The sequence below is a fragment of the Argopecten irradians genome, unplaced genomic scaffold (assembly GCF_041381155.1).
Source record: "Argopecten irradians isolate NY unplaced genomic scaffold, Ai_NY scaffold_0943, whole genome shotgun sequence".
In the NCBI taxonomy this organism is placed as follows: domain Eukaryota; kingdom Metazoa; phylum Mollusca; class Bivalvia; order Pectinida; family Pectinidae; genus Argopecten; species Argopecten irradians.
The window spans coordinates 1,174-12,688 of NW_027188410.1; the positions used below are offsets into that span (position 1 = coordinate 1,174).

Here is an 11,515-nt window from a genome sequence, read left to right on the forward strand (position 1 = left end):
AAGTCTAGCGCTTAAAGATTAGCGAACTTTCAAAAAAAAAAAAAAAAAAAAAAAAAATATACGAGTGCTTGATTGGTCAGGAATTTACGTCAATTAACCAGTACGAGGACTATAATGAATTTTTTGCCACCAGAGTGGCAGCAGCAGTAAAGCACCATGGAAGGGGCAGATTTGTAAAGGTTTAGTAGTGTAAGGGGATTCATGCATACATTTATGTTTTACTCCTACTCCCCTGTGAGTAGCACACATGTGAAATCTGCTAGGTTTTATGCTGACAAAAAACTCAAAGGCATATATTGTCGAAAATTGAGCATTTATTAAATGCCAGTGAATCAATCAATAAAAAATCTAAAAGCATAAAAGGTTGGGAAAATCTTGAAAAAACAACCTTTTTTACAAACAATAAACTTAAAACAAACAAACAAAAAAAATACATAATCATAATATAAGGAGGTAAGAAAGGGGTGGTGGAGGGCAAGTTGAAAAGTTTTCACCCCGCCATTGATTTTTCAACAAAGCATCTAAATATAAACAAAGAGATCACGTGACCGTCTAGACGGCAGTGACTAATAGAAGGTACGGACAAGACCAAAAATCCGGAAAAATTAATCCGGATTAGTAAAAATTAAAAATTAATCAAATTGAAAAACAGATTGTATAAATTACTTTATGTTCCACATAAATACAATTATACCATCGTGTTTTACTCTACTCCCCTGTGAGTAGCACACATGTGAAATCTGCTAGGTTTTATGCTGACAAAAAACTCAAAGGCATATATTGTCGAAAATTGAGCATTTATTAAATGCCAGTGAATCAATCAATAAAAAATCTAAAAGCATAAAAGGTTGGGAAAATCTTGAAAAAACGCCACAAACTTGAGTGGTACACTCAAGTGCCGCCCAACCCAGAGGAACTTGTGTGCTACAAAGTATATGTATTTAAGTCTTTCTCTAAACAGAAATATTAGAACAAATGTAAATTAGTAAAAAAGTATTTGGCATCAGGTATTGGTAAAACTGTTTAAAATAATAAGAAGTACAAAAAACCTCATTACAAAACTGAGATTGTTAACATAAAGATCAGGAGATCAGTTAAGTATGCACATAAAAGTTGTTATATATTAAACTATCCAGGTTACTTATCCTGTCCATATGATCATATATACGACATATACTGCCACTTTAAGTATAAGGAAAAGGTTAAAAATACCATATGCCTTTTGGAATTTTCCAACAAAAACAAAAACAGTAATTCTACACAAAAAAGGAGGTAAGTATCATGCCGCCTCAGACAGTCAATCCACTCCCCTTCCTATACTGGTCAAAGAGGGCATGCTTCATATCAAATGTCCACATATACATATTAATACAGGATAGGTAAAGTATCATGCCGCCTCAGACAGTCAATCCACTCCCCTTCCTATACTGGTCAAAGAGGGCATGCTTCATATCAAATGTCCACATATACATATTAATACAGGATAGGTAAAGTATCATGCCGCCTCATACAGTCAATCCACTTCCCTTGCTATACTTATCAAAGAGAGCATGCTTCATATCAAATGTCCACATATACATATTAATACAGGATAGGTAAAGTATCATGCCGCCTCAGACAGTCAATCCACTCCCCTTCCTATACTGGTCAAAGAGGGCATGCCTCATACAAATGTCCACATACAACATATTAATACCTGATAGGGGAATTTAAAGTATCATGCCGCCTCAGACAGTCAAACCACTGCCGTTCCAATGCTGCTCAAAGAGGGCATGCCCCATACAAATGCCACATGTATCATAGCAATACTGCAGTATGGGTGAAGTATCATGCCGCCTCAGACAGTCAATCCACTCCCCAACATAAATAAAGGTACATAATGTGTCTCATATACAAAAAGTCCACCAAGACACATACTGTGCTGCTCACAAATATGAAATAAGTGTGAGACAGTATTTAGAAAAATAAATTTGTAACCAAATTGACAATCATAAAAAATATACACATAATAAAATGCAGTAATAAATGCTAGGTCATGGCCAACCCCTACACCAAATTGAACATCGCTGGGGACTAGGAATCTGAGCTGCCTCTGACAGTCTCATGATCATCTATATACATACAACCTGTAAACATTTTTTAATCTAGCATTATTGTGGGTTTATCTGCAGACCATCAAAAACTGGTATTCTAAAATATCTTTTCACCGCATCCGAGTTCCAGCGACCCATAAGGCGAATATTTTCCTCAGGTATTTGGCACTGGAAAGCGGTGCTGGCAGCACCAATACGGAATGAATGTGGTTTGTACATTGATGTGTCTAGGCCAATAAAGGAAACCACCTCTTTTAACCTAGAAGTATAGTATGATTGGGTTATGGGAGTAACCCCGTCAAATGTAAAAAGAGGCCCAGGGGTGCTTCCCCTAGCTTTCCGAAAAGATTTCATAGCTGAAACTGGACAAATGTTTTTGCACTTCTGGCAAACTATCTTAAGATTGACTGGCCTGCGTGATGAATGATGTTTAAAATAACGAAGTGAAAGTACCATTTCTTTAGGTTTCTTGTGTTTGGTATCCATGGTAATGTTAGAAAATTGTATAATATTTTGAGTAGAACCTGTACCTGTCTTGGTTATTTCTCCTATTCGCAAGAATGCAAAGAAACTAAGAGTAAACATAGCACGTAACAATTTGTTGTCGTACCTGTTTGGGGAAGTATGTTCTAAACCAGAAATCAACTGGTCTAAAATGGAAGGTGTAATCGGTAGTCGCATGTCGGGACCAGCCGATAAATTCTGAACCCCTTTCAAAATTTTTTTGATTAGGAAACACTGAGTTGGATCCTCGAAACCCATCATTCTATGATAAGAGGTTAGACCTGCAACATATGTAATAATGGTATTTGCTGATTTACCATTCTGGTATAACCAGGAAATATATTGTACCAGCTTGTCTACAGGAACAGGAAAAACAGTTGAGGTTCCTGTCACGTGTAGATGAAATTTGTGATATGAATTTATGGCAGTGCGGTAGGAAACATGAGTATTTGATGAAAAAGCGGCATCAAAAAGTTTAACTGCAGTGTTGTTCAAAGATGTAGCAGCTGAGTTGGGATCTTGGTAGGGTTGGGGTCCATGCTTTCTGCCAGCTTCTTGAATCGACTGACCTGTAACCGTGAAAGCAAGTCAGGTAAGACATTCATCTTGCCAGGAATATGGATAGCTTGAAACAAAATATTGTACCGTAAACAGATTAATACCAGCCTACGTACCAATTGCATGATATGAGAGTCTTTGGATGATGTCTTGTTGATAACATCCACAACTGCTCTATTGTCCGAATGGAACATGACTGACTGATTTTGTAAGTTCACCCCCCATATTTCTACAGCTAATACAATAGGAAAAAGCTCTTTAACTGTAATATGATGGTTTTGCATTTTACACTCTTTCCACATACCATAGAACCATCTACTGCCAAATACTGCACCATAACCTAATAAACCAGAAGCATCCGTAAAAAGATGTAGTTTATCTGAATCTTGCCACTTGTCATCTAGAAAAATTGATTTTCCATTGTAGCTATCAATAAATGTTGACCACGCATGCATATCTAGCCTAGCTGCTTTATTTAAACGTATGTGGTGATGGGGCTTACATTTTCCTTTAGTGAGGTTTGTTAGCCTACGTAGAAAAGCCCGACCTGGAACAACCACTTGACAGCAAAAATTAAGGAGCCCTAACAGGGACTGTAATTCACGTAAAGTGACCTTTTTGCGTTTTTTGATAGAGGACAGAAGGTTTCTGACCTTAACCACTTTCTCGACTGGTAAACGAGCCTCCATCATGACTGTATCTAGCTCAATACCTAAAAATGTCAACACTGAACTAGGACCTTCTGTCTTTTCATCTTTTATTGGTACTCCCAATGCCTCACATACTGAAATAAATTGCTGAAGACTCAATGCACAAATTGAGGAGTTTTTGGGACCTAAAAAGAGAAAATCATCTAAAACATGGACCATACTGGACACCCCTAGTTTGTTAATAGCTACCCATTGTAATGCAGAGCTAAACGCTTCAAAAATAGCACATGAAATAGAGCTACCCATAGGCAAACACTTATCATAGTAGTAAAAACCTTTGAAATGTATCCCTAGCAATTCATGGTCAGAAGGGTGTATGGGAATTATCCGAAAAGCTGAGGCTATATCAGTCTTAGCCAAAAGACAACCAGTTCCAAGTTTTTTAATAAGAGCCACTGCATCATCTACAGTACTGTAGGTTACTGAGCAACACTCGTTGGGAATAGAATCATTAATAGATTGACCCTCTGGATAAGAAAGATGGTGAATCATTCTAAATTCGCCTGGCTCCTTTTTAGGAACAACACCAATAGGAGAACATTGCAGAGTTGGGAAAGGTGGTATTAAAAATGGACCTGCAATCCTTCCAAAAGAAACTTCTTTGTTTAATTTGTTTGCAACTATATCTCCCTTTTGATATGCTGAAACTAGATTTCGACATGTTCTAAATTCTCGGTGACCTTCAAACTTGAGTCTAAAACCTGTTCTGAAACCCAGTAAAAGATACTGTGACAACTGTTTATCATAACCAGTCAAAAAATATTCCAGCACTGTAGGTTTGACTGGGGTAGTAATGTTGTTACTTTTTACTTGTTTGGATTTGATTTGGCTGACTAGTGTTTGTGTTGGCCTTGTTTCCTTGACAGTACAGAACTGAGTGGGGTTTTTTGCATTGATAACACCAATGCTTGTATGGGCAGGATCCAGGGTGAGAGGGGCATTTCCCATGTTTATGTAGGGAGTAGCAGAAACCCTGAGGGACTTTGTCTGGTCCTTGTCTAGCGAATCTCCCTGAACGTCCACGGAAACCCCCTGCCCCTTTTCCGCGAAAGGGCTGACTACTGTTGGAGTAATTTTGATATGGGGTGTTAGCCATGACCCAGAACTCATGATGTAACTGACCCCAGGGAAAGTCAGATACCTCTATCTCTGCCCTAACACGCTGGTCGTAAATGAACCAGGCATCCCCGGTTTTTCTGGCAGCCAAATCGCGCACAATTTCTCCATGCTTAATTACATGTGGAATCTCTTTAGGGAATTTCTCTGCATATATTGCTACATAACGCAGAAAAGCACTGGTCCATTGATCAATTGTTCTAATGGTTGGTGCCGATTTCTTTTTTAATAAGCGAAATTGGGACCTACCTGTGCTTTGTAAATGAATGGACTCACCATATGCACTGGTGTCCTTGTATTGGGGCAGCAATTTTGCTAAATTTATATATTTGCGTTGCCAAATTTTGTTTTTGAGCTTTTGATCAATTTGACTAGCAATTGTGCTGGAGATACGCGTACGGCTGCCAGAAAAGCCTGAACTGTCCTCATCGGACTCACTAGAGCTACCACTCTCACTACCACTCTCACTAGAGTCACTGCTATTGCTAATGTCACTGTCCGACCCAGACGGCGTACCTCTAGGGGACTTGTGTCGATGTCTCTTTCGTGATTTCTTTGGTGTTACACGAGTTCGTTTTCTCCCACGTGTACGTCCAGGATGTTCACTCTCCTCCTCTAGCTCATCGTCAGATGAATCCGGACTGGACGGGCGACGTGTACTCCTTGAATTTAATTGTTCCAATACTTGTTTAGTAATAGAGGCCACCAATTGTTGGTTGTCTGTATCTTCAGTTGGTAATACATCCTGACTTGAAGTTGAGGCTGGGGTCTTTTTGGCTTTATCTCTAGATCCTCTGCCTTTCGAAGTTTTAGCATTCGATCTACTATTAACTGCAGCTGCCTTACTGCTGCTGGCCACCTGGTTGTCTGTTCTGCCCATCTAAACAACAATTATAATAAATATTAACAGTCTTTAGATAAACTGCGATTGTAGAATGTCACTGGATTTATGAATGATAAATCACCAACTGGTTACCCCGACTGATAGGGGCAAATCTAAGCTACCAATTGATTACCCCGACTGGTAGCTAGGGACATAAATACCAACTGGTGACACCAACTGGTATGGGCTATTATCAATTACCCAATTTAATATCCCGTAGGGGTTAAAATAAACCATCATATGAGTACCCCGACTGATAGCGGTTAATATAAGATATCAATCGAGTACCTCAACTGATAGAGGCTAATATAAATTACCAACTGATCAGAAGTACCACAACTGGTAGGGGCTAATATAACTTACCACCGAGAACCCCGACTGGTTGGGGCTAATATAACTTACCCACCAAGAACCCCAACTGGTAGGGGCTAATATAAATTACCAACTGGTTACCCCGACTGGTAGGGGCTAATATAAATTACCAACTGGTTACCCCGACTGGTGGGGGCTAATATAAATTTTACCAACTGCATGGTTACCCCAACTGGTAGAGGCTAATATAAATTTTACCAACTGATTACCCCGACTGGTAGGGGCTAATATAAATTACCAACTGGTTACCCCGACTGGTAGGGGCTAGTAGAAATTACCAACTGGTTACCCCGACTGGTAGGGGCGAAAATCAATTACCAACTGGTTACCCCGACTGGTAGGGGCGAATATCAATTACCGACTGGTTACCCCGACTGGTAGGGGCTAATATAAATTACCAACTGGTTACCCCGACTGGTAGGGGCTAATATAAATTACCAACTGGTTACCCCGACTGGTGGGGGCTAATATAAATTTTACCAACTGCATGGTTACCCCAACTGGTAGAGGCTAATATAAATTTTACCAACTGATTACCCCGACTGGTAGGGGCTAATATAAATTACCAACTGGTTACCCCGACTGGTAGGGGCGAAGTATCAATTACCAACTGGTTACCCCGACTGGTAGGGGCGAATATCAATTACCAACTGGTTACCCCGACTGGTAGGGGCTAATATAAATTACCAACTGGTTACCCCGACTGGTAGGGGCTAATATAAATTACCAACTGGTTACCCCGACTGGTAGGGGCTAATATAAATTACCAACTGGTTACCCCGACTGGTAGCTAGGGGCTAATATAACTTACCAACTGGTTACCCCAACTGGTAGGGGCTAATATCAATTACCAACTGGTTACCCCCGACTGATAGGGGCTAATATAAATTTCGTGGCTAATATTAATTACTGAATACCCCAACTAGTAAGGGCTAATATAAATTAGCAACCAAGTACGCAGACTGCAGCCTGGTTGGGGCTAATTAAAAATAGAGGCTAACAGCCATTAACAAGCGAATACTCAAACCGGTATATATAGGTGCTTAAACTTACCAAAGGATTACCCCGACTGGTATGGACGTCTAATTAAATAAATTTTAAATAACCAGTTAAATATCCTAATTGGTAGGAGCTAAGTATGATGATATAGCTTACTAACTGGCTCCCCGACAGGTAGGGGCTATAATTATAAAGTGTAAATATTTAATGAATCAAGAATATAATATATACCTGCTACCATGACTGGTAATGAGCTCTCCAAACTGAACTGACTAAAGCTTATAGTTTAAGCGAACTTGTAGGTGGAGGGTTGGTAATTACAGACCAAATTTGCACCTATATGTTGACGATATATATATTTACTATTTAGATATCTGTACCGTATTAATTGACCTGCGGGGGCTTAAGACAAGTGTATCCCCTATGTATGCACCATAATGTATATACCGTAGGCCTACATATATAGCTATATAGCTACTATGCCTGGGAAAAGAATTTACCTTGAAGAATATTCAAGATATACCAGAACTAGGTACACATTATATCCTATTGACAATCAGTACATGATCAGATATTACAATATGGATATAATGACAATTAACAGGTACAGCATGGCCGAGTAATATACAAATTGTATATGTATATAATAGTATCACATCCTATAACCCACCAATTCGAATCTGTTTCAACGCCGTAATAATGGAACCTCTGATATTGTTGTACAATTTCTGGTTACCGACGTCATTCAAATGCACCCCATCAGTGTGAAAAACGCTTGTCTCACTGCCCTCGGACCAGAATCCCTTAAGGCGAAATAATGTGGCCCCTTCTACGTCCTTTAGGTAATTATCTAAACGTCTGTTGAGTTCGTCCACACGCCTGTTAAACCAGACCGTGTCCACTCGATAACGAATCCTGTGCGATGGTGGGTGTCGATATAACACTTGGTTAACAATCACTTTTTTAACACCATGAGTATATAACAGCGTGATCACTAGCTGACATAGTTCTCGAAACACCTCCTCTACTGTTTTGGTTACATCACACAAATCATTCGATGCTGACTGTAAAACTACAATTTCTGGCCGAGTCTGAACAATGACTGGAGTGCCTTTATCGTAAATGGTGTGAATCCTGCCCCCACTGTACCCTACGAAGGACACGCATACTTCCTCGGGGCATAGATTGAAATTCCTATTAACTCGAACATCCCTATGCACTAAAGTGAAATTACTCAGTCTTTTCACAAAGGAATGTCCTAAGATCACAGCATTCACAACCATTTTGAGCCTAGGTCAGGTACTGAATAATGGCGGGACATGCACGAAAAGTTCAAATGGTACTTACAGTGTACAATCCGGGCCGTTTGGTAAACTTTTGCTTTTCAAATAGCCAAGCCTTTTGGCCTAAAGGTCAAAGAAGTTGTAACATCTGGTTTTCACAATAAATTACCAGAAATGTTGCTATTTTCAATCATAAAACTCGCAGATCAAGTTGAAAAGTTTTCACCCCGCCATTGATTTTTCAACAAAGCATCTAAATATAAACAAAGAGATCACGTGACCGTCTAGACGGCAGTGACTAATAGAAGGTACGGACAAGACCAAAAATCCGGAAAAATTAATCCGGATTAGTAAAAATTAAAAATTAATCAAATTGAAAAACAGATTGTATAAATTACTTTATGTTCCACATAAATACAAAATCTTTTTTATAGTGCTATATCATGCCGACGAAGACACCGAACAAGAAAGAAGAATAATATAAGGATACAAACTTTAATAATTTGATTGATTTATTGAATTCTAATAGTTAATTAATGAAATCACGGCCACGACTATTGAAATGCAAACAAAAACCATTCACAAAAAGTGTTCGATGACTTATAACTCAAGTGTTATAAATATTCTTTTAGCGAACATTACAAGCTTCACTAAACGCTTTACGGTAACACGTTTCATTTATTTAAGCATTAACGTCACTATTTTTTTAATTTCATCGGGGTATGAAAGAAATTTTGTTTGCAAACTGTGAATCCGCGTAGCGGATTCTCACAAAAGTTTGCAAACAAAATTCCATTGATTTTTTCCAAGGGATTATTTTTTTCCAAATCAATACGCAACATTAATGTTTCTATTGTGACATCAATGTTTCTATTATGGGTTTCCGCGCCATTCTCGGATTTTGGTTTTTATCGTGGAATGAAAAAAAAATGAATAGGCCAATCAGAAAGCCAGAAACAAAAAGAAAAAAATTAATTATTCCCATGTTGTGGCATGTTGCAATATGACGTCACCACTGGATCTTGTATGACGTAGCTTAAACAAAGTGTCGGAGATTATCATACCAGTGACAGAATGGGTTCAAACGGGTCAAAAATGGGCGGAAAGCATGGTTTTTTAAGGAGATAAACTCTAATGTACAAAACTATCGGTGCGTTCGTTTTACATATACTAGTATTACAATTCTCCCCCCTTGGTTAGATTCTCATACAATATCAAAATAATCTGTTTATAGAGTTATATGAACTGATTATTCTTAGTAACCATGTCCAATTCAATCAAATTTAAATCTTACTTTCAACCAAGGTCCGATGTATTCAATGTTTGTAATTTTCACTATTCACTTTTCAGCACCATAGTTAGAAGTATTAATGATGACTAGGATTTCTCACTGACTAGAACATTATCATTATTATGATTGTCCACATGAATAGTTCATAAAGTAAAACACTCAATTCAACTGGATAAACTCAACTATTGAACTAAAAACTAAACTACTAGAAATCAAGGTAGACTGCCTTGAAATCTGAAGATTGCTAGGGATTATTCTGCCCTTTAAACACAACAATCTTCTAAACTACATATACTGCTAGCTAGCCTATTTACAAACAAAGTCTTTGAACCGGTTAGGCGAAAACTTGCGTTCCCTGGTTGGACGGTTTAATATGGGACTGTCTTTCCGCTCGGGACACTTTCTCCGGAGTAGGTGGAGTCTGACTCTGTTTGACCGGTTGTCGCGCGCAGAGTGTTACGATACTCGGTGTGACCTCAGGTTCATTCGAAACCATGGGTTGGTTCGAACTCATGGATCCACTTCTGGAGTCTCGGTTGAGCTTGTGTTCCACTCTCCGTAGTCTGTTCGTTGTATCGCACATGATACGATGTGACGTCTGATCGTGTGTCCTTCATTTATGGTCACTGTATAAGAACTGGACCTGTTTTAGCCTCAATCTGTGCCCTGGTAACCATTTCGGGACCTTTTGCGAAATTCTTAAACATGATAAATTTGTCCCCAGGTTGCAGTGTAGATGTTTTCGATCTTTCGACGACTTGTCGTGATACATCTTTTGGTTTACTTCTGCCGTTCTGTAACTTTTAGTTTTTAAGTCTGGCCAGTACTAAATCGAGTTTGGATCGAATTCGACGTCCCATCAGTAACTCACAGGGAGCCACTCAGTGGTTGTTTGTGGTGTTACTCTGTAAGTCAACAGAAATCGAGCTAATTTCTATTTCTACATTCCCCTCGGACTGTTTGCGAATTCCATCCTCTGATTGTTTGCACGGCTCGCTCAGCAAGGTCGCCGTTTGTTGTCTGGTTATGATAAAGGAGCGCACTCGTTGATGTGTGCTGTAATACCGTTGTTGCTTCATGAAGTGTTTGAAACTCTTCACTAGTGAAGCTGAGGGCCATGTATGTCTGATACGATCATCTCAGGTAGTCCATGTGTGTGATGTCACCCTGAGTCTTCTCTATTGTCGCTGTATGACGTAGAGCTGTTGCATAACTTGAGCCGTCTGTGTCCAGTTACGAGTGAAGCGTCTAAGATCACAAAGATAGTGACACTTGGTTTCGATCGAATGGTTCCCGCATAGTCTATGTTTGTGTGTTTGACCGATGTCGACGTATGCCATTCCCGGGGATGTAATGGTAGCCCCTCATGGCTGGGGGTTTTTCCTGTTGTAATTGACAAACATAACAACTCCCTTACTGTCTCTTCCTGATCAGAATCTAGTCCTGGCCACGCCACACATAATCCTCGGGCGAGACTTTTTATGTTCTCGTCAGGATGGACCCTACTTTTTCTTTATCTCCTTTATCTTTTTATTACTATTCTTTGTTTTTTTTCTTTTTTTTTATTATTTTTTTTTTTTTTTTGTTTTTTTTCTTCTTTTGTTTCTATGCAGGACTCTGGTGCATGGTTGGTTGACCCCTTCCAGTGGTATGGATTACTCCTATTCCCCCTGAGTATAAATCCGACTTGAATTCTGAGCTCTGAC

At 39.1% G+C, this 11,515-nt stretch overlaps 1 protein-coding gene across 3 annotated transcripts; it reads right to left on the reverse strand.

Annotated features, from left to right (window-relative positions):
* Positions 1–296: 296 nt before the first annotated feature.
* LOC138313812 (uncharacterized) lies at positions 297–8,931 on the reverse strand. 3 transcript variants are annotated; one of them, XM_069254089.1, is made up of 3 exons: positions 8,583–8,931; positions 5,498–5,861; positions 297–3,166 (listed from the first exon to the last, which is right to left on the reverse strand). In XM_069254089.1, exons 2-3 carry the CDS (start codon positions 5,859–5,861, stop codon positions 2,151–2,153), a joined length of 1,380 nt encoding a protein of 459 aa, XP_069110190.1. In that variant the 5' UTR covers positions 8,583–8,931; the 3' UTR covers positions 297–2,150. The 3 variants fall into 3 exon arrangements, with proteins under 3 accessions (XP_069110190.1, XP_069110189.1, XP_069110191.1); XM_069254088.1 differs by having other exon boundaries at positions 7,906–8,931; XM_069254090.1 differs by lacking the exon at positions 297–3,166 and having other exon boundaries at positions 4,527–5,861; positions 7,906–8,931.
* Between the last annotated feature and the right edge of the window lie 2,584 nt (positions 8,932–11,515).